This window comes from Mytilus galloprovincialis, chromosome 7, assembly GCF_965363235.1.
Source record: "Mytilus galloprovincialis chromosome 7, xbMytGall1.hap1.1, whole genome shotgun sequence".
NCBI lineage: Eukaryota > Metazoa > Mollusca > Bivalvia > Mytilida > Mytilidae > Mytilus > Mytilus galloprovincialis.
In genome coordinates this window covers 79,692,701-79,717,030 of record NC_134844.1, presented here as the reverse complement: position 1 = coordinate 79,717,030, position 24,330 = coordinate 79,692,701, and the positions used below count along the sequence as shown (strand labels likewise).

Genomic DNA, 24,330 nt, shown 5'->3' with positions numbered 1-24,330 from the left:
AACAATATGTTCATACAGATAGAAAAATATTTTGAACATCTGTTTGATTAAGAAAAACAGAATGACCGACATCGGTTACTCGATATATACCTGCCACATATTGGCGGAGGCATGCAGTTTTAAAATTTAACAAATTAGTAACAATTTGTTTAGTTAAGGTTATTCTAGAAATTACCATTTTGAGACATAATCAATAAATACTTTTAATATTAAAAAACGTCAGGACATTTTTTTATAGCCAGTATATTGTATTTACTGAGGTGATTTTCGTTTGATAAGTTTTCCCGATTATTAAATTAAAATTAAAATCAGTTTGTATAAATCTTGCCTTATCATGATCAAGCACGGAAAAGGAAAGGATATTAAAGGATATTAAAGAATATACTTATAAGTTGGCACTTGTAGATAATTAAATTTGTACGTAAATTAAACATACATTACTTAATTTATTCTAGTTGTTCAGATGTTTAGAAATGATCTTAGGATTTTTGATATCATAAAGGCATCGATATCAAATTGAATACAAATAAAGTATTGTTGGTACAGAGACAGAACCAATCAATGCTCCTTATAAAAATGTTACAACATAACTATGATTATGTTGCATCAGTACATATTCCCCGCAACCATTTAAAGTTAACAGTGCAGTATGAAAGTTTTGGACGTTTTCTGTGTTCTCTTGATTTACAAGCAGTCCATACACTGTATATTAATACGAACTGGTATTGGTATAAAAAATACCGGCTTTACCGATATGAAGATTACAAAACAAAATCAGAACACTCGTCACGGCGCAACTGTTATGAGCTGTAACATTCTTTGTGTTGACAATGTGCATTGTCTATCATATTCCTTTAACAACAAAACACATATATGCCAGTTATGGGGCGACGATTTCATTCGACTTGATAACAAACAAAGTTTAACAGAAGCTGGATGGAGCTATTACTACCTTATCAGAGGTAAGAATATGGTTCTACTAATTTTTTTATTAACAATTTCTTAACGAAATGTAAGCGCAATACTGCTTACTATGCAATTTTTCATTTAATATCCTTTTTCAAGGGACTCACTCATGTTAAAAGAATTGCTCGTCATTGATTATCGAACTCGTTGATGAAGCTAATTTGAACCGTTAGTAGTTAATATATATCAAAATCCATCAAGAAATGTTGCAAGTAATTTCATTGATTTTAACATGTTAGTTATATTTCAATGGGGCATTTTTCATGTGAAATGTTTTTTATTTGCATCCTTAACTTGTCCAATGCGTTGTTGATATAAATAAAAATTGTTTTGCGACTGGGGACAACGAAATTGAGAAAAAAACACGAATATTTGCAAAAATATACTCAGAAGTTTTAGTTTCTAACAAGTTTTGACGTTAATTGATAGAGGATGTGGAGTATATACAATTAAAACAGTAAATTACACTTGAAAGGAAATATGCCCTACATAAAAGCTTTGACCAACATTAAGATGTGCAAATAACGGACATAAAACTGCAGGACATGCTTTCCTACTTTGAAAAGGCACATGTCAATGTGGAAGGGTAATCATAAAATATTGATTTTTTTCAGATCTGAAACTTCTTCCTTTATTAATGAAGATTTGTTGATTTTCTAAAACTACATAAAAGAACATAAGATATCAGCGAATTGTTGTCTGCAATTACCAAATAATGTAACTGAACACCAGAAGTATAAATTCAGCCTTTAGCCCTAAGTTGATTTAGACAATGAGTTTATTGAAAAGTTGAAATGCAGTGATTGTAATATAATATCACTGTACAAAGCTCGGTTAAAAAACATCATTTTCTATCTCACCTGACCAATCGTCTATTTGGGCTATTTTCATTGCATGGCAAAAATTATCCATTAACGTTTTCAAAAGTCTTCTCTGAAACTACAGGGTCAATTTGAGAATATGTCATGTGTGTAAAACGTAACGTTTAGTGGAGATGTAGACGTTCATATCCGCTATTGTTGGAGTTATTCCAACAGGAATATTATATAAACCATATCAAAATCAAAGGATCGAATAGAAAAGTATTTTTATTATAATGATTCAGATGAAATTGTATAACTGGCTGAAATGTAGCTAAAATCAAATACCGTATAGCTGGTTATTTTCGTAAAATTTCGCGATTTTCATTCAATAAGGTAAACAACTTATTTTGGCGGATTTAAAACTTTTATCAATATCTTTGCATGTACACTTTTAATTTGGCGGAATTTATTTTGGCGATTTTGTTCTATCCGCGAAAGTAAACGAAAATTTACATCCCGCGAAAATAACCCGCTATACGGTAAGTATACGGTAAGACTTACTGTATCCCTGACTATTATTTGTTGAGTTATTAGTGTACGTATATGACGTCATGACAAATATTGGCTAAATGACGTCATGAAAAAAATTGGCTATACTCATCATGATTCTTATTTTCTTCTTTGTTGTTAGAATGTAGCATTACAAAACAGAAATGCCTTTCACACATTGGATTCGACTATGTACAAGGAGTTTGTTTCTGTTATCGTTACGTTCCACTAAAACTGGACTACCAAGGTGCTGTGGACAGCTGCGCCTCATATAAAAGTAATTTAGCTAAAGTAAACAGAGGACTTATTCAACATACACTGGAGCACATATTAGGTATTCAGATTGATTTTTTACTATTTCATTCGAGAAAAAAGGTGAAATCATTTATATGATGTCGCTTAAGACAATGAGAACAAATGGTCTGAAGTTACATTCATTAACCCAAGTAACAACCTGGAACCATGTATTTATCGTCGTTTAATTTTTAATGTTAGTGATCATATTTTTTTAAAAATGTTTATACAGTTGCATTAAGTAAATGGAATTATCAAATTAGATTTTAAATTTTAATATTTGATTACACTTCTTTATTTTGAAATCCTTATGCTTTTTAATCCCTACCACTAGGTGAAATCACCCGTTACTTGAAGTTTGCATTAAGCCGACATGTATGACTTCAACTAAAATCAACTAAAACACATCCCAGGGATTTAGCGTAAAATTAAGGATGTATAATACCGTTTTCTAAAGGTACAGCCAAAATTTCTAATCACATCTTTGTATTTATGAAAGAATTTAGTAAACGTAATTTAAGTAATTTATGGTAACAAATTCCATGACTTAATAGTTTACCAGTGATGCATTGATAACGTTCGTTAAGATATATGACATCAGTGCACACACGGGCATAACGAACGAGTTGGGATAAACACCGTATGATGGAGGCAAAGGAACGTCGCCGTCTTAAAAAGGAAAATTAACAATAGGGAATGAAATATCGTCTATTTTGTCGTAAATTTTAGTATGGAGTTTCCCTTTAGAAATTGAAATGTCTAAATCTAGAAAAGAACAACTACTGCTGTTTATGTTAGATTTAGTTAAAGTAAGATCTGTATTTATTTTTAAATGTAAATTTATGAATATACATTTTTTATTCCACTCAATACACATCAGCACAAAAGCACGACGGTGGTGTAAGGATTCAAGGCCAACGCTACCCTGGAAATATATGGAGATATAACAATGGCGAAACACTTGAATATTTCAACTGGAATAAGCAGGGGAAGCAACCAGATCTAAAACCTTATGAAGTTACTATTCTGATAAAGAAGTCACAAGGATATCGATGGCACGATCATTACATGCATGCAAACTATAGCTCTGTGTGTCAGATTTCCTAAGTTTTGACTGAGCTTTTCCCCTGGAAATTCAGTAACTAATAACAGGGATACTCGGGCTAACGCTGTAATCCGAGTAAATTGTTAAAAAAAGATATTTACTTGGAAAAAAAAAGTTTTGACTGATACGTAATTGATTTTAGTTACTGAATACGAATTTGATACTGCTGTAACTAATGAAAGATACAATCATATCTACTACTGAATCGTTAAAGTCGAATAAGGAACGTAGACATCTCAATATAATAAGCATGTATTTAATATACCTACTCTTTCTAACATTCTTTTGAATTGATTGTTTGTATGTTAAGGTTTAATAAAAAATGGAACAAAATTAGGTTTAACAATTTTCTTTATATGTTGTTCTTTGAATTTTTGAAAAACAAAGGCTTTTCTACATCAGGAATAGATTACCTTAGCTGTAATAGACAACACTTTTAGGAATTCTTGGTCCTCAATGCTCTTCAACTTTATACTCTGTTTGGCCTTTTAAATTTTTTTTATTCGAGCGTCACTGATGAGTCTTTTTTAGACGAAACGCGCGTCTGGCGGAAATATAAAATTTGGGTCCTGGTATCTATATATGATGAGTTTATTTGTGTAGTATGTAATGAAGAAAAATCATAGTTAAAAACCATGTGAAACCAAGGAGAATTCAAAACGGATAAAGTATTTTATCAAATGGCAAAATCAAAAGCTCAAACATTTTAAACGGATGGAAAACAACTGTTATAATCCTGATCACAGAGTTAAATTTAATAATAATGATACAAAATGCTTTCAAAGACTCGGTTTTCTATTTAAGATCTTGAATATACAAAGAGGCAACATGGAAATTTTTATTTATTTAATGTGTTCACGTTTAATTTTTGGAAGTTCAATTGTAGAACTAGAACATGTAGAAAGTAACTAATTAAACGTAAATTTGACTGATACTTTAAATAACAAAATATTTATTCGAGTGGTCGAGTGGTCTAGCGCGTAGGGCATAGTGCAAGAAGATTTGGTGCCACGATAGCTCAGTAGAATGTGTGCGATTCCCTGCCAGGTATTACGACTTAAGTTATTGAGACAGGAGGGATATATACTGAGTGCTAATGAAAACTCAACACCTGGTTTTTCAAAAATAAAATTTATATTAGAAATGATAATCTTTCAAAATAAATTGTTCTTGAAAATTAACAATTTTAACAATAGATCGATATCAAACCAAAAATAGTTCCTGGTCATCTTTCGTGCGCAATAGGTAAACGAAACATCCAATGTCGAATCATCAACTTACAGTCCTAACACAAAATGTTACAACCCCGTGGTGCAGTGCAATCTCCACAGCGCCGTGGAATTGATCATCCCGGACGTTTAATGTGATCCCGGGGAATTTTATTCCACTTGTCCCGCAAAGCAAACTCAAGCTGACTTTATGATATTGGTGGTGGTTTTCATCGTCTAAACCATGTTGAATCTGATGCAAAATTTGCTCGATTGGACCAAAATCCGGCGAAAAGCAAGACTTTTGGCCAAGGCGCGTGCCAAATGTCTATGTAACCACCACTAATGTTTTTGGTACATAATGAATGATTTTTGGTCTACAGAATTCGATGTTTACGCCAGACGGCCGTTTAGATGTCACTAAGGAAAGACTGTGGTGCTCTTTAACAATTTCTGCGCAAATGGTGCTTTACTGAAATTGCTCGAAAGGTTCTACCGTGACCACCATTGACCTCTCGTGACCTTTGAACAGCCATCAGAGTCGATATCGGATATGTTAAAGACCAAATGTATCGGTCTTGCTGAGCGTTTCTTGTTTTTATATCCCGGGATGTGGCTTATCATTAAATGATTCATTTTGGTTGAATTTGTGGATGATTTGGGTTATTGTAGAGGCTACAACTTCAGTCTTCTCGTAATTGTATGCTGTGAAAGGCTTCATTGGATCATGCCCAAAACTGCATGTCGCTGGTTGTCAGAAAGTCCTGGCATTTACTCAGATGTTTATTGCAGTTTGTTAACAATAAGGGCGGGAAAATTCATGACATTAGCCAAGCTTTAAATGACAAAATCGTGAAAATGGTGGGTATGTTGAAAAGCGGTGAACTCGGTTTATGTCCGTTCAAAATAACCCTTACTTCGCATTTGTTCCAAAAATCACTCAACCGTAAAATTGTCAACAATTGTCTTAAAAGTCATTTTCAACCAACTATACAAAGTTCTTATATAAATGAAATAAAAATTATAAGAATTTTTTGAAAAACAAAAGTGTTGCGTTTTCATTGACACTGAGTATATGATGGAAAGAAAAAGCTCGGACGTCATGCTAGATTGAATGTTTATGTGTTTGGAAGTTAGACAGCAGGGAGTGTACTAGCTGAAGTACAAAACGCCTTTACATGATGTCCGGTCTCGCACTTCAAATCGTTACACTTGTCTGTCAATCATTGCTTAACGTCGGTCATTTGTATAAAAAAACAGATGTGGTATGATTACCAATGAGAGCATTCTTCCTGTAAACCAAATGACACAGAAATGTTAATTTTAATTTTGCAAATAAGAAGTAGTACTATCTGCACTTTAAGCTCACTTTTAAACTTATTATGTAAGAAGTGTCGAAAATAATAACTGTTGTGTGACAGTACATCCTTGTTAATGCGTTTATTAGATTTAGATATCAGTTTTTTTTAAAGTAATTTAGAGACCTAATAGTGCAAATCCCGATATAAGAACGCCGAAGTACATCAACATCTGCCTCTCTGAGGTTTTCTTTCAAGACCTAATAATGTTTTCCATATTGTCATTTATTCATCTGCAATACAGTCAAATATGTCAGCAGTATTTTTCTTTTTTTCCTAAACTACATAATGTTCAAACTTAGACGAAACATAAATAAAAAAAATTGTAAAGCAGATGGTAGAAGCTAATTGCTCAATGTGTGCCTTTATAATATGCAACTTAAAAATATCCAATTTTAAAATGACAGTATAATAATGAGTTGAAATGAATATATTCATATTCGTACAAGACCGAAATATTAATTTCTAACTTACTATGTCGTAAGGTTTCAACAGTAAGAAATAAACTCATCATAAATACCAGGATTAAATTTTGTGTTTACGCCAGACGCGCGTTTCGTCTACAAAAGACTCATCAGTGACGCTCTAATCCAAAAAAAGTTAAAAAGGCCAAAAAGAGTACGAAGTTGAAGAGCATTTAGGACCAAAATTCCTAATTTGTTTTGCCAAATACAGCTAAGGTAATCTATTCCTGAGGTAGAAGAGCCTTAGTATTTCAAAAATTCACTCTATAATATATCTTTTAAATAGCCCGACCATTCTTTGCCTTTTTTCGAAATGTATTGTTATACGAATAGATAAAGGCAACAGTAGTATACTGCTGTGTGAAAGTCATAATTCGATTGAGAGAAAACAAATCCGGGTTACAAACTAAAACTGAGGGGAACACATCAAATATAAGAGAGAAACAACAAAACAACAGAAACACTAAAGTGCAACAATAAACCAAACGACAATGCAAGACACACAGAAAAAAGTAAAATCACAAAAAAACTGAACTCAGAGGAAAATCTAATAGGAAAGTCCATAATCACATGGCAAAATCAAATGACAAAATGCACCAAAAACGAATGGACAAGAACTGTCATATTCCTGACTTGGTACAGGCATTTTCAAATGTAGAAAATTGTGGATTGAACCTGGTTTTATAACGCTAAACCTCTCACTTGTACGACAGTTGCATCACATTTTATAATATTGACAATGATGCGTGAACAAAACAAAAAGACACGATAGGTAAAACTGTCAAAAATAATGGGAAAAAGTCTAATTCGGTAGGTCACATTCGTGAAAAGGGAACGGGATTGTATTTAAGACATAAGGAACATATCCGATATCATCTATATACTAGATATTCCATAATAATCAACCAACTCGTGATGGCGTCCATAAAATTTACGAAGTGATGATTTCAGCTTCCCAATGTTCCTCTTTTGGGAATCAGAACTCATCTCTTTTGTCGTAAAGTTATGTTTTTAACCGACCCTCATAGTCAATATCTAGATATAAATCATAATCATGTGGCAAAATCAAGAGCTCAAACACATCAAACGAAGGGATACCAACTGTCATACTCCTGACTTGGTACAGGCATTTCCTATGTAGAAAATGGTGGATTAAACCTGGTTTTACAGCGCTAAACCTCTCACTTTGATGACAGTTTCATCAAATTCCGTTATATTTACAATGATGCGTGCACTAAACAGACACAATAAATTAAATAGTTAAAACATGGGTACAGCAGTCATCATCGTGTAACAATTTTTAAAGAAACAATTTAACAGAACACAAAAACATCTATCTACAAACACATTCATTGATTCGCGTGTCTGACGTCAGAAAATTTTAAACGTCACATATATTTGTCGTTCAATGTATATACAAACAATTTTAAAATTTCACATGGGCAATGTTAGCATACAGGGTTAAAAAATCGAAAGTATGTAAGAATTAATTTTAGAAATAGACCGAGATTTAAAATAGTCCAAAAGTTATATAGAATTTATAAGAATCCACAAATAGTTCATTCAACTACGCTATTGAATAATTTTGACGTTTGTGGTTCAACGTATTTTCAAATTCATAATAGAAATATATCATAATGACATATAATAGAACAATATCATACTGACAGGATCTTTTAAAATACATAGTCACGTTATAAGAACCAAAGAAACACAAAAAGTCGCATATACAAAACACACCAGCAAAAAATGAAAGATAATACAAACACATTGACGGGATGTTTAAGTACCGAGCCACGTTAAATGGATATCACATAAAACAATCCAACAATAAAAGTAATATTAATAATAAAACAAAGACAAATGAAAGAACAATATAACACGTTGTTAAGATGATAAACAACATCAGTACGCAGAATCTATACATCAAGACCATCATGCATTATTTGTGAAGTTGATACGGAATATTTAGCAACAAGGTCTTGGTACCTTCCGATGAACTCTTTTAGAAAAAGGACGAGACGTTCTTTGACATACCCCTGGTTCATCAACTTTCTACTCAGACACTGATGACGTTTTACAAAGTCTGAGCAGGAACTGCAAGCTCTTGAATATCAAATATGTTGGGAAATATATATCCCATATGTAGGTGAAGTTGGTATATTGCTACTAAGGTGGGGGAAATTTATAATTTATAAAATCGTCTCTTTTGTCATAGATTCTGGTAGTGAGATGACTGTGCAAGTCAAATTCGAGATACAAGTCGAAAAAAGAGGCGGAGGAAGCCGTGTCTGTTGTTTCTTTAATTTCTACTTCTGGGGGATATATTAATGGAATCCAATCAAAAAAGTTCGGATTGTTTATGGAAAGAACATCATCAATATATCTGAAAGTAAAATTAAATAATCTGGCTTCTTTGATCTTCTTGTTTTTGACAAGTGTCTGAGTAACTCCGATTAATATCAAAATAAGAAGAGGTCGGCAAGAAGCGGCGCACAGTTTGTTCCCATAGGAATGCCGACAATTTGTTGGAAAAGTCTACCTCCAAACTCAACAAATATGTTGTCGATAAGAAACTCCAGCATACTGACCACTTGTTCTTCTGTGTAGCATGTTTTACCTTTTCGAAATATGCCTTATGATATCCCAAAGTAATAAATTTATAGCGTATGCTATCATTTTTATGTTGAAAGGCATTGTGGATTATTTCTTTTAGGCGATTTTTCAATTTCACATGGAGATGTTCCACTAAAGAATTGTCCATTAGATTGACTTAAATTCTGTCCGCAGTGAAAGAGGGTCTTCAGAAATACTGTGAAACTCGCGTAGTGGTATTAACCCTATGTGGATTCTTAAAAATTCTAAAGAACTTCTATGTGTTCAATGTAATGTTTATTGAAGCCATGCAGGACTTATGATTTGCTAAAATCTCATCCTTGTCAAAAGATATGTCTTTGTATGTGGGATTACCTGAGTGCTCATTTATACCTAATTCTTTTACAAGACATTCGTAGTAATACGATTTACAAACAAAGACAATATTATTTGAAGCTTTGTCCGCAGAAACAACAACATACTTATCATGAAGAGATGATAGACATGTCATGGCCTCTTTGTCTCTGAAAACGGACTTTGGTCGATTGTTCACAGTTTTTCAACTTGTGAATGCGACGTTTTATCAGAGGCCTGATAGTTTTAACCCATTATGACAAAGTGTCCAGTTCAACTTCTCGCTTAGCCCATGCTCTGGCGTAGTCCTCAATGGAATCCATAATTATTTTGAAGTTATGGTTCCAATAGATGTGTTGGGGTTCTCTAAACTTAGGACCATAAGAAAACACCTTTCGGAGATTTTCATGTTGAATTATGTTTAGATCCCCAGTTATAACATGACCAGAGGGGCTGTAATTATAAGGCGAGTGGGAACAGTCACATGTCAGAGGTTTTTAAGGTATTGTTATAAGTCAAGGTCCTACAATGCTTGTTTATATTTAAATATTTTCGGTGCAATGGTTTTGGTGTAACTGTAGGATACAATAGGAACAGACTGATTTTGAAAATAAATAGGAATTTTAGATGTTACCTCCTTGTGATGTAGAACGTTGCAGATGTTGATTGCATCAATTCTTCTATTGACAAAGTCAACAGAAAGGAATTTCCTCTTTTCCTCATGTTAAGGTTCCGATCTTACTGGTTTGAAAAGACGGAAAAGAGCTACACCACAAATAATACTGACTAGTCTGTATATTGAAGAAAATGTATTGGTGCCTCCTTTGTCAAGTGCATAATCTCTCAAACGTTTTAGTAAATTAACTGGCAGTGAAAAAAGAATAGTTATAATGTGATGTAACCCTAGTGAATGATGAAGATGTGAAAGAAGGTCATCATAGCTCCCAGAGGGTGATCTAGACTTTTTTTAATGTTTTTGCCCATGACTACGTTGTTGTCGTAAGGTAGTATTAAATAAACTCATTACATTAACATCACTGCAGGCAGGACTTGACAAATTTCCGACTCCTTTGATATTATCATTGCAACCATATGGCATTGCAGTCCCTAATTCCCTTATCCAGAAATTTTACTAAGAAAGGAGTTCTTAGTACAGCGCTATTTGCGTGGTGATAAAAATTTTCCCGATGATGCGTACTTTCATAGATAAAGAAGGATCATGGTCCGGTTGATTAAAATGGTTATAAAGGACCCTAAATTTCGGATCTTTATTATCAGACCGGTGTTGATTCATTTTTTTACACAAAGTTTGACGAGTTTCACCAACATAAAGTAGTCCACACAAAGTACATTCGATTCCGTACACGAAAATGTCCGTGGAACAGTCCAGAGGCTCGAAAGATTTAGAAACGAACTATTAGATAACAATAAGAGGCAGTAAATAACAATTTTAAAGTATCACTAGATAATACTCATTGTGACAACGCTGTCCCAAATACAACAGTGACGGTCATACCATTGTAGTGAGAACTACAAACGGTTCTGTCCTTATGAAGATGTTGCCCGAAGGTAACCTTTTCTGTGCATATTTAATGTTTATTTATTGGAATTCGGTTAAGTCAGACGAATACCTGCTATTTCACTTAGACACATTTTTCTTCAAGCGTCAGATTTTTCAATATTGATTTACGAACGTGAGCATTTCATTTAGGAGCTTTTGAAAAAAACAACAGTAATGTATTTTATTTTTTTATATATCTGAATATAGGGGAATTGTTCAAAAAGTTTTTCTTGGTAACATCCTTCATCTACAAAAAAATGAATTGATTAAATTAGCATATATCATTTTAATTCGTTTAAAAGATTAGTTATATGTTTTTATTGGGGTTCTGTCGACCTTATAAAAGAAAATTATTAGTGGAATTATAAACAAAATTCATTCAAACTGCATTTATTTTATTTTTTTATTTGTATTGCCTGACGTCTTGGCGTGCATTTCTTAATTGATACGAACATTTGATAGTGAAAACTAAGTGATAATCGAAAATACTAGCAGGATGTCTATATAGGGAAGATAAATATTCTTCAAAATCATGTTGGTCTTGCTGCGGCGGATATTGTGTAAAGTAAAATCAATCAAAATTAAACAAGAAGCCAATAACCCTTTTTAGGGTGTCAAAGGTCATAACTTCATCTTAATTGATGGCATGTGTCAAAACGTGTTGAAATTGTGTGTATCATGTATTTTTACATGCTTATCTACAAATCTTAATTAGGACTACTGAACTTTAAAAATTCACAAAATCGCCTATTAAAAAGGACAATTCCTAATAAATATTTGACATAAGACCAGCGAACAAAACCACACTACTTACTTGTGATGGCAATGACATACTCCGTTATGGTCACAGTGTCCCGATGTTCCATTTGCACAAGTGCAAGTTCCGCCATCAGTACATGTATCTTGTCGTCTAAAAATACAATGACAGTTTACTAATAATAATATTCTTTGACAATGACTTGGGAATACATTTAAGATTTTTTAAAAAGTTTACATGAAACCTGCTATAAATTCACATAGAGTTCATTATGTTTCAAATAAGTATATGCTGAAGCATAATCAAGAATTTCTTATCAATATTTTATTCGATGTTATAATATGTAACTGTACGAATTCAAGTAAAATAAATCAAGTAATACGAGGATTTAGATAAAAACGCAGCGAATATACATGATTTGTTTTAAATTTTAGACGCCAGACGCATGTTCAGTCTAGATTGGACTCAAACGTGACGCTAGAATCGAAAAATTAGAAACAAGATTATATCATTTTTGTTACTATTATATTAAGCCATTATTCAAATTACCACGACAATTTTTTAATGGATGAGTGGAGAATTTGAAAAAGAAAGGAATGAATCAGAAAGTGATTTGAGATTTGAAAACTGCAAAAAAGGTTGATCAGAATCATTTTAAAAGGATTATTCTAATTAATATTTGAGATAAGATCGATCGTTCAAACAAGAACACACTACTTACTTGTGATGGCAATGACATACTCCATTATGGTCGCAGTGTCCTGATATTCCATTTGCACATGTGCAAGTTCCGCCATCTGTACATGTATCTTGTCGTCTAAAATACAATTACGGTTCTCAAATAAAAACACATAGAATGCTATACCAAATAAGTTGTTTTTCAAGCATTAACAAGAATTTGTTATCAATAACCCTATGTTTCTCCCTGTTGTTATATGTGACTGCACGAAGTTTAAAAAAAAACAATACCACCAAATATGCAAGATGTTTTTTTAAGGCGCCAGACGCAAGTTCAGTCTACATAGGACTAAAACGTGACGGAAAAACGATAAAGTAGAAAGAAGATTTTATCATTATGCTTGTTCCTTTTAAATTTAGCCACTGTTTAAGTTACATCGACAAGTTTTTACCGCAATAGCAAGAATTAATAAATATGGAAATAAATCAGAAAGTGACTAAGGATGTGACTCAGGTTGATAAAAATCATTTTAAAAAGAATTATTCCAAATAAATATTGAGAAAAGATCGTTCGAACAAGAGCCCAATACTTACTTGTGATGACAATGACATACTCCAGCATGATCACAGTGTCCTGGTGTTCCATTTGCACAAGTGCAAGACCCACCATCCGAGCATGTTGTCTGTCGTCTAAAAATACAATTCGAGTTCAAAAATGATAAGACCCATTAAAAATTGACTTTCGAAACTTGACAGTTAGGCATTTGTATTTTTAAGTACATGACAACTAATAGATTTCATTTTGTGTCAAATGAGTTGTTGATCAGCCATAAACAATTATTTGTTATCAAAAACATATTTTACACTCTGTTTCAATGTGTGACTGCACGAAGTCTTAGAAAAAACTTATAAAATATACAAGACTTATGTACACAAGACGCATGTTCCGCCTAATTAGACTCAAAAGGAACGATATAATCGAAACAGTAGAAACAAGATAAGATAAGTTTTGTTCTAATTATTTTGTAGTCAGTATTCCTGTTATCACGTCAATTTTTTACTAGAAGAGCTAAGAATTAGAAAAAGAAAGAAAGCAATTGGAATGAGACAAGATTTAAAAAGAACACAAACAAAGATTAGTCTGAATCATTTTCAAAGGATAATTCGTTTTAAATATTTGAGAAAAGATCGTTCGAACAAGAACACACTACTTACTTGTGATGGCAATGACACACTCCATTATGGTCACAGTGTCCTGATGTTCCATTTGCACAAGAGCAAGTTCCACCATCAGTACATGTATCTTGACGTCTAAAATACAATTACAGTTGACTAATAATAATATGCTTTGACAATGGCTTTGGAATACATTTAGGTTTTTGTGTTATAGATTAAATGAAACCTGCTATAAAAAGATAAGAGGTCATAATGTGCCAAATGAGTTTTTGTTCAAGCATTTACAAGAATTTGCTATAAAAAAAACTCTTTTTCTCTCTCTGGCAATATGTGACTGCACGAAGTCTTAGAAAAACTCATTAAATATACAAGACATAATTTTGTACGACAGACGCAAGTTTCGTGTACATTAGACTTGAAGGTGACGATATAACCGAAAAAGTAGAAACAGTACATAAGATAATTTTCATTTCTATTATTTTGTAGCTAGTATTCAAGTTGCCACGTCAAGTTTTTACTTGAAGAGTGAGAATTAGGAAAAGAAAGAAATGAATCAGAAAGTATCTTAAGATTTAAAAACCTACAACTAATGTTTTTCAGAATCATTTAAAAAAGATTATTCCGAATAAATATTAGAGATAAGATCATTCGAACAATAACACACTACTTACTTGTGATGACAATGACATACTCCGTTATGGTCGCAGTGTCCCGGTGTTCCATTTGCACAAGTGCAAGTTCCGCCATCAGTACATGTATCTTGTCGTCTAAAAACAATTGCAGTTCACTTATAATAAGATCCTTTGACATTGAATTTGGAAAACATTTTATGATTACATGACAGCTGCTTTAAAAACACATAGCGTTCATTCTGTGCCAAATGAGTTATTGCTCAAGTATTAACAAGAATTTGTTATCAATTACACTATTTTTCTCTCTGTTGTAATATGTGACTGTACAAATCTCTTAAAAATCACTCATCAAAGACTGACACATTAGTTCTGCAGACGCATGTTTCATCTACACTGGACTTAAAAGTGACAATTGAATCGAAACAGAAGAAAAAAGATAAGTTTAGGTCCTATTATTTTGTAGCAAGTATTCAAGTTACAACGTCAAGTTTTTACTTGAAGAGTGCAAATTAGAAACTGAAAGAAATGAATCAGAAAGTGACTTAAGATTTTAAGTTCTGCTACTAAGATTGATCAGAATCATTTAAAAAAAAGATTATTCTAAATAAATATTTGAGATAAGATCATTCGAACAAGAACACACTACTTACTTGTGATGGCAATGACACACTCCATTATGGTCGCAGTGTCCCGGTGTTCCATTTGCACAAGTGCAAGTTCCACCATCTGTACATGTATCTTGTCGTCTAAAATATAATTACGGTTCAATAATAATAAGATACTTTTTGACAATGACTTTGGAATACATGTGTTTTGTTTTTATGATTAAATGAAACCTTCAATAAAAACACAAAAAGGTCATGCTGTGCGAAATGAGTTGTTGTTCAAGCATTTAAAAGAATTTTAAATCAATAACCAAATTTTTCTCTCGGTTGTGATATGTGTCTGTACGAAGTTTTAGAAGAAAAAAAACAAGTATACAAGATTTTTTTAAGACGCAAGACGCATGTTCAGTCTACATAGGACTCAAACACTAGAATCGATAAAGTAGAAAGAATATACAATTATGTTTTTTCCTTATATTTTAAGCCAATATGACATGTTTTTTGATGAAATACTAGTAGTTGAAATAAAAAAAAAGAAAAAAATGAATAAGAAAGTGACTTCGGACTAAAAAAAAACTGCGACTCAAGTTGATTAGAATCATTTAAAAAAGAATTATTCCAAATAAATATTTGAGAAAAGATAGTTCAAGCAAGAGCTCACTACTTACTTGTGATGACAATGACACACTCCGGCATGGTCGCAGTGTCCTGGTGTTCCATTTGCACACGTGCAAGACCCACCATCCGAGCATGTTGTTTGTCGTCTAAAAATACAATTCGAATACACAAATGATTAGACCCATTAGCATTGACTTTGACTATGGACAGTGAGCATTTGTATTTTTAAGTAACACTGGCTATAAAAAACAATAGATGTCATTCTGTGTTTATGTGTTGTTGATCAGTCATTTACAATAATTTGTCATCAAAAACATATTTTACTCTCTGTTGCAATATATGTCTGCACGAAGACTTAGAAAACCTTATAAAATATATAAGGCTTAAAATTGTGTACGCAAGACGCATGTTCCGCTTACATTAGACTCAAAAGGAACGATAGAATCGAAACAAGATTAGAAAAGTTTTGTTCCTATTATTTTGTAGCCAGTATTCAAGTTACCACGGCAAGTTTGAACTGGAGGAGTTAAAATTAGAAAAGAAAGAAATGAATTGGACAGAGACAAGATTAAAAAAAAAAAAACAAAACTGCAAACAAAAATTGATCAGAATCATTTTAAAAGGAATATTCCTTATAAATGTTTGAAAAAAGGTCCTCCGAATAAGATCACACTACTAACTTGTGATGGCAATGACATACTCCGTTATGGTCGCAGTGACCCGGTGTTCCATTTGCACAAGTGCAAGATCCACCATCAGCACATGTATCTTGTCGTCTAAAATACAGTTACAGTTGACTAATAATAATATACTTTGACAATGACTTTGGAAACATTCAGGATTTTTTAATGATTAAATGAAACCTTCTATAAAACACATAGATTTCATCCTGTGCCAATTATGTTGTTTTTCAAACAAAAACATGAATTAGTTATAAATAACCCTATTTTTCATTGTGTTATTATATGTGACTGTACGATGTCATAGAAACAAATACTCATCCGATATACAAGATTTAGTTATTTTCGACGCTAGCGTATGTTCAGTCTACATAGGACTCAAACCTGAAACTAGATTCGAAAAAGTAGAAACAAGATTATATTATGTTTGTTCCTATTATATTAAGCCATTATTTAAGTCAACACGTCAAGTTTTAACTGGAAGAGCGCGAATTAGAAAAAGGAAAAATGAATCAGAAAGTGACTTCGGACTTAAAAAAACTGCGACTCAAGTTGATTAGAATCATTAAAAAAGAATTATTCCAAATAAATATTTGAGAAAAGATAGTTCAAGCAAGAGCTCACTACTTACTTGTGATGACAATGACACACTCCGGCATGGTCGCAGTGTCCTGGTGTTCCATTTGCACACGTGCAAGACCCACCATCCGAGCATGTTGTTTGTCGTCTAAAAATACAATTCGAATACACAAATGATTAGACCCATTAGCATTGACTTTGACTATGGACAGTGAGCATTTGTATTTTTAAGTAACACTGGCTATAAAAAACAATAGATGTCATTCTGTGTTTATGTGTTGTTGATCAGTCATTTACAATAATTTGTCATCAAAAACATATTTTACTCTCTGTTGCAATATATGTCTGCACGAAGACTTAGAAAACCTTATAAAATATATAAGGCTTAAAATTGTGTACGCAAGACGCATGTTCCGCTTACATTAGACTCAAAAGGAACGATAGAATCGAAACAAGATTAGAAAAGTTTTGTTCCTATTATTTTGTAGCCAGTATTCAAGTTACCACGGCAAGTTTGAACTGGAGGAGTTAAAATTAGAAAAGAAAGAAATGAATTGGACAGAGACAAGATTTTGAAAAAAAAAACAAAAACAAAAACCGCAAACAAAAATTGATCAGAATCATTTTAAAAGGAATATTCCTTATAAATGTTTGAAAAAAGATCCTCCGAATAAGATCACACTACTAACTTGTGATGGCAATGACATACTCCGTTATGGTCGCAGTGACCCGGTGTTCCATTTGCACAAGTGCAAGATCCACCATCAGCACATGTATCTTGTCGTCTAAAATACAGTTACAGTTGACTAATAATAATATACTTTGACAATGACTTTGGAAACATTCAGGATTTTTTAATGATTAAATGAAACCTTCTATAAAACACATAGATTTCATCCTGTGCCAATTATGTTGTTTTTCAAACAAAAACATGAATTAGTTATAAATAACCCTATTTTTCATTGTGTTATTATATGTGACTGTACGATGTCATAGAAACAAATACTCATCCGATATACAAGATTTAGTTATTTTCGACGCTAGCGTATGTTCAGCCTACATAGGACTCAAACCTGAAACTAGATTCGAAAAAGTAGAAACAAGATTATATTATGTTTGTTCCTATTATATTAAGCCATTATTTAAGTCAACACGTCAAGTTTTAACTGGAAGAGCGCGAATTAGAAAAAGGAAAAATGAATCAGAAAGTGACTTCGGACTTAAAAAAACTGCGACTCAAGTTGATTAGAATCATTAAAAAAGAATTATTCCAAATAAATATTTGAGAAAAGATAGTTCAAGCAAGAGCTCACCACTTACTTGTGATGACAATGACACACTCCGGCATGGTCGCAGTGTCCTGGTGTTCCATTTGCACACGTGCAAGACCCACCATCCGAGCATGTTGTTTGTCGTCTAAAAATACAATTCGAATACACAAATGATTAGACCCATTAGCATTGACTTTGACTATGGACAGTGAGCATTTGTATTTTTAAGTAACACTGGCTATAAAAAACAATAGATGTCATTCTGTGTTTATGTGTTGTTGATCAGTCATTTACAATAATTTGTCATCAAAAACATATTTTACTCTCTGTTGCAATATATGTCTGCACGAAGACTTAGAAAACCTTATAAAATATATAAGGCTTAAAATTGTGTACGCAAGACGCATGTTCCGCTTACATTAGACTCAAAAGGAACGATAGAATCGAAACAAGATTAGAAAAGTTTTGTTCCTATTATTTTGTAGCCATTATTCAAGTTACCACGGCAAGTTTGAACTGGAGGAGTTAAAATTAGAAAAGAAAGAAATGAATTGGACAGAGACAAGATTTTGAAAAAAAAACAAAAACAAAAACCGCAAACAAAAATTGATCAGAATCATTTTAAAAGGAATATTCCTTATAAATGTTTGAAAAAAGATCCTCCGAATAAGATCACACTACTTACTTGTGATGGCAATGACATACTCCGTTATGGTCGCAGTGACCCGGTGTTCCATTTGCACAAGTGCAAGATCCACCATCAGCACATGTATCTTGTCGTCTAAAATACAGTTACAGTTGACTAATAATAATATCCTTTGACAATGACTTTGGAAACATTCAGGATTTTTTAATGATTAAATGAAACCTTCTATAAAACACATAGATTTCATCCTGTGCCAATTATGTTGTTTTTCAAACAAAAACATGAATTAGTTATAAATAACCCTATTTTTCATTGTGTTATTATATGTGACTGTACGATGTCATAGAAACAAATACTCATCCGATATACAAGATTTAGTTATTTTCGACGCTAGCGTATGTTCAGTCTACATAGGACTCAAACCTGAAACTAGATTCGAAAAAGTAGAAACAAGATTATATTATGTTTGTTCCTATTATATTAAGCCATTATTTAAGTCAACACGTCAAGTTTTAACTGGAAGAGCGCGAATTAGAAAAAGGAAAAATGAATCAGAAAGTGACTTAAGATTTTAAAAACTGCAACTAAGGTTGACCAGAATCATTTTAAAAATGTTTATTCCTGATAAATATTTCAGATAAGATCGTTCGAACCAGAGCACACTACTTACTTGTGATGGCAATGACATACACCATTATGGTCGCAGTGTCCCGGTGTTCCATTTGCACAAGTGCAAGTTCCACCATCAGTACATGTATCTTGTCGTCTAAAATACAATGACGGTTTACTAATAATAAGATCCTTTGACATGTTTTTTTTTATGAAATAAAGCATTAATTGTGCGCCAAATGAGTTGTTGTTCAAGCATTAAGAAGACTTGGTTATCAATTACTATATTTTCTCTCTGTTGTTATATCTGACTGTACTAATCACATACACAAGATCTTTTTTTATTTGAACGACAGACGCACTTTCGGTCTTCTTATGACTCAATCATGAATTTAGAATCGAAAAAAATGAAAAAGTAGAAAAGAGATATTGTATTTGTTATTATTATTTTTAGCCTGTATTCAAATTAACATGTCAAGTTTTTCCTGGAAAAATACAGATTTAGAAAAAGAAAGAAATTAATCAGAAAAATTAGAAAAAAATGGCAATTAAGGTTGATAAGAATCATTCAAAAAATATTTTAGAAAAGATCGTTCGAACAAGAGCATACTACTAACTTGTGATGGCAATGACATACTCCAGCGTGGTCGCAGTGTCCTGGTGTTCCATTTGCACACGTGCAAGACCCACCATCCGAGCATGTTGTCTGTCGTCTAAAAATACAAATGAATTTAATTTATCTTATAAAACATTTTATATTTACTTGGGTGCATGTTGAATATGGAATAATGATAACTTGTATTCATATATACAGTTAGGAAAATGTAAGAAAATATACAGACAGAGAGGGCGATGAAAGACGGCAAACCAATGCCTATCGACGAATTTAATTCCAAATAAACGACAAAAGACGACAGAAGAACCCGTTTGACGTTCCGTTTTAAAAGTTTAAGGAAGTATTTCGGATGAAGATTAAATTAAATGTTTGACATATAAATTACTAACGATATAAAAGCTGAATAATGTTAACAATAGAACTGCATTATAATCATAAAAAAAACCCGAACTGCTTAGTAAATATCAGAAAAGAAACCAATAGAATTGCTTTGTAAGTGTAAAAACAATCTTTGAAATGGCGTGTTCATCCTCCTAATGAATTGGCTTGGTTTGAATCATCTTTCTTTTCTTACCTGTGATGACAATGACACACTCCATTGTGGTCACAATGTCCTGGAGGATTGCCATCGCCACAATCACATGTCTCTCCGTTTGCACATTTGGCAGCTTGACGTCTAATAAAAGATTACTTGTTTTTATCGAATAATGTACTACTAGTATAACTGCAAATTAGAATATATATGTTACAGGGAATTTGTGAAATCAGTGATTTTGTAAAATCACTGAAATTTCAGGGAATTTGTAAAATCACTGAATTGATTAGTGATTTTATAAAATCCCTGATTTTGACTAGTGATTTTACAAAATCCCTGAAATAATTAAGATCTTTTTTACAGATTCACTGATTAAATTCAGGGAATTTGTAAAATACATTCATTCATTTTTATTAAGAATTTCTGTGAAAAAAGACTACAACAGTAACACTCAATAAGTTTGAGGTTAATCTAGTCTTTATTTTAATATTAAGAGAAAGGTTTTCATTCACAAAACAACTGACATACTGTAGAACAATGGCCCAGATACAAATGTCTTGAAATCAAGAGTAAACATACACAATAAAGTTACTTCAAATAATTGAGGTAGAATTAAAGTGCAACATATGGAACCAGGGAAATATGATAAACATTTAGGAATATTTTGTCATTGAGCCACAGAAAGAAGACAAAACAAGCTCTTATCACTACCTTGTTTGAAAGAAAGTTGCTGTTTATTATAGTTTTCTGTACAATTACTGTAGAAAATAAAACCAATTATATCAATTTTTTTCAATCAAATATAACAACTGAACATTAGGTTGATTGCTGTCATTAGAGAAGAAAAACACATATGTAAGGTATAAGAAATTGAGTGGGTTAGGGTATGTGATCCAGTGGCAAATATTACATGCATATCAGATCAAGAACATCTTATTGCTGTCTGAAAATTGATATATAAAAAGCAAATAAGTGTTGTATTATTAATTTGCTGCCTACAAAATAACATTTATATTCACAAAATAATATAAAAAAAAAAAAGACAACAGAAAATATTGATAATAATACTTTGTTTTGTACTTGCATGTTTATGAATAGGTTAATCTAACCAAGCAAAAATAAACCAAGTTTTACCTACTTTGGTCATTTATCAGATATATGCAGTTCTATGTTTTTTATTTAACAATTAACTTATTTGAGCAATGTATTAAGTCGAAAAGATCTTTGCAAGGTTTCAAACGTGTATGAACAAGTGTTATTTCTAAAACCTTCTTTGTGTGAAAAGAGCCGCAAAGAAAAACTACAATACTAATTTCGTAAAGATGATTTATGCCTAAAAATAATATGTGCCAAAATTAACCGACTCTCGATTACACATTGATTAAATTACCTCTCTGTTTCTAGTGCTGTGCAAACACATGCCGCAGCTGGAAATAAAACAAAAAACTATTAACAATACTATCGTTTTGTATTTCTTAGTCTTTTGATTTATTAATGATAATAAACTTAGTTCGAAGGAATTTGCAACCTGTAATTAACATTTGATGCGATAGATCATAGAATGAAGTTCATTTTTAAATAAAGTACTTCCTCATAGCTGTAAATAAGTAAAATCATTTGTTTTATTTGGTATCATACAAAATTGAAAGGGGAGGACATAGTATGTTCCATTTTTATATCGGAAGTTTTATTACCAAACTTCTGGGAATAAGTGTGCTTTAATATCAAAAAGAAGTACTAGGCTAAATTTGTTAAGCACAAAACAAGATATGGTATACATTTGACTTGAAATAGTTGTTAGTTTATAAAACTTGCATATAGAAATTCACGAGTAGAACAAGAGTATGCATTATTGCATTAGTGGTTTTATCTTAAACACATAGTTACCGAACAATCATAAACAAATATGAGTGTTTATTGTTTAGTTTTAATTAATATGAAGTTATCTTCTGAGTATTTAAAAAGAGACATGATATTCATTGCAGTTATTAAACACTACTCAATATTATCCTTCGATTATGATTACTGTTTTAATTAAGTCAGTAGCCAAAATTTAATATATATTATATCTTTATTTTGTCTCAGTTTGTATTCGAATTTAGTTGATATGTCTAATGTATATTTGAATTTAATTTCAAGTTGTTTAGACACAGCCGGATAGTAAGTTGAAATTTGATTTTAACAATGGAACATTTTATCAAAGATAAATCTTAAATTATCATCATAACGTTTCTCCATACTGAATATCCTTAGATTTTATAAGCATTTCTAATCAAGTAATATCCAGAAATGCGCTTCGGACAGACGAAATTTACAAAGTGTTATATGTATTCACTAAGATCGAGTGGATAGTACTGCTGGTTCCAGAGATTGACGTCAGCTCAGTTAAAATTTCCTCCAAATAGATTTTGAGCATTTGTTTAATCCAAGTGAAACGCTTCGGACACAAGAAAGTTATTAAGCGCTATTATAAAGTATAGTTTTGCAAACATAACAAAACAAAGCAATTCTCAAGGTAGTCATACTACATAAGGTAAAACAAAAGAAATCTTGAACCGTCTGATTTCTTTCTAACCAAAAGTGAAACAACTCACCAAAAATAACAGCGATTACCAGACTAATCCTCATTTTCGTAACTGGAGATAGGAACAATAGACATCCAAATGTTGTTCGTTTATATACATATGTAAACTTGATCCCTGACCCGTATTCTCAGCCGTGATAATACAACACGTTACCTTAAAATGTCGCATATACATGTTAGTAGTCCAATGTTTTATATTGTAGGCCAGGTTTCTTGCAACACTCATATGATAATAATATTTGGCAAATAATTCCTGGCCTACGTACTAAATACTAAACATTATAGTACATATGTATGAAGTAATTAACAAAAATGATATAATGTGTTTATAAGAAAAACGTAATTAACAATGTAAAGAAATCAAAGAAATATACGTATTGTTAATCTGAGTATTATAAAAACTAATATTTTCTAAAAAAAAGTTAATAATAGAATTGTGTTCCGACTTTCACTTTGGATAAATAGATATGTTTGCTCATGTCCTAGATCCGCCCAGGATATCTCCAATAACGCTAGAATTTATAAGCTAGACGCTTTCAGGTAACACAAAATTTCTAAGATACAATATCAAATTAAATGCAATGATGTATGTTTTTTTTTCGCTAGAGAAGATCATTTTGTATAAAAATCACTTCATGTAACTGAGAGTAATTTCTTAAAGGAATGACTATATTATTTTTTCTGCCTATGAAGGAATAACATAAAAAATGTGGTGCACATTGAATAACGTGCGTAGTAGGTTATTTAAAAGTGTGAACCACATTTTTAAAGTTATTTCGAATAGACAGAAAATATATTACAGTCATCTTTTATAATTTAATTCTCAATTTACATTTTATACGGAGTAAATCTTGAAAAAAACGTTGACAATGACAAAATTATGTCTATGAGTTGATTAACAATGCACTGTCAGCCAATCAGAGGACGTATTACATCCAAAACTACATTATTTATCAATGTTGTCGATAAGTGAAATAAATAATGATTTGGATCGATTGTAACTTAAGTCAAAGTCCAATATAAGTGACTATGCGTTTGAATATCCTTCTTTTATCTTTCGCCCCTCTTCTATGGCTGACAGTATAGA

General features: G+C 32.1%; 1 protein-coding gene and 1 long non-coding RNA gene across 19 annotated transcripts; one reads left to right on the top strand and one right to left on the bottom strand.

The window, feature by feature from the left end:
• The first annotated feature begins 638 nt into the window (after positions 1 to 638).
• LOC143081994 (uncharacterized) lies at positions 639 to 4,040 on the top strand. Its single transcript, XR_012980204.1, has 3 exons — positions 639 to 962; positions 2,461 to 2,652; positions 3,493 to 4,040. It is a non-coding gene; the product is annotated as an uncharacterized LOC143081994 (long non-coding RNA).
• A 7,392-nt stretch (positions 4,041 to 11,432) lies between these two features.
• LOC143083755 (uncharacterized) lies at positions 11,433 to 23,372 on the bottom strand. Of its 18 annotated transcripts, XM_076260047.1 has the most exons (18): positions 23,254 to 23,371; positions 22,050 to 22,086; positions 20,699 to 20,800; positions 20,126 to 20,221; positions 19,570 to 19,665; positions 18,939 to 19,034; positions 18,303 to 18,398; positions 17,672 to 17,767; positions 17,035 to 17,130; positions 16,404 to 16,499; positions 15,774 to 15,869; positions 15,151 to 15,246; positions 14,540 to 14,635; positions 13,908 to 14,003; positions 13,287 to 13,382; positions 12,736 to 12,831; positions 12,072 to 12,167; positions 11,433 to 11,504 (listed from the first exon to the last, which is right to left on the bottom strand). In XM_076260047.1, exons 1-18 carry the CDS (start codon positions 23,285 to 23,287, stop codon positions 11,501 to 11,503), a joined length of 1,521 nt encoding a protein of 506 aa, XP_076116162.1. In that variant the 5' UTR covers positions 23,288 to 23,371; the 3' UTR covers positions 11,433 to 11,500. The 18 variants fall into 18 exon arrangements, with proteins under 18 accessions (XP_076116162.1, XP_076116168.1, XP_076116170.1 ...); XM_076260053.1 differs by lacking the exon at positions 12,736 to 12,831; XM_076260055.1 differs by lacking the exon at positions 15,151 to 15,246.
• Between the last annotated feature and the right edge of the window lie 958 nt (positions 23,373 to 24,330).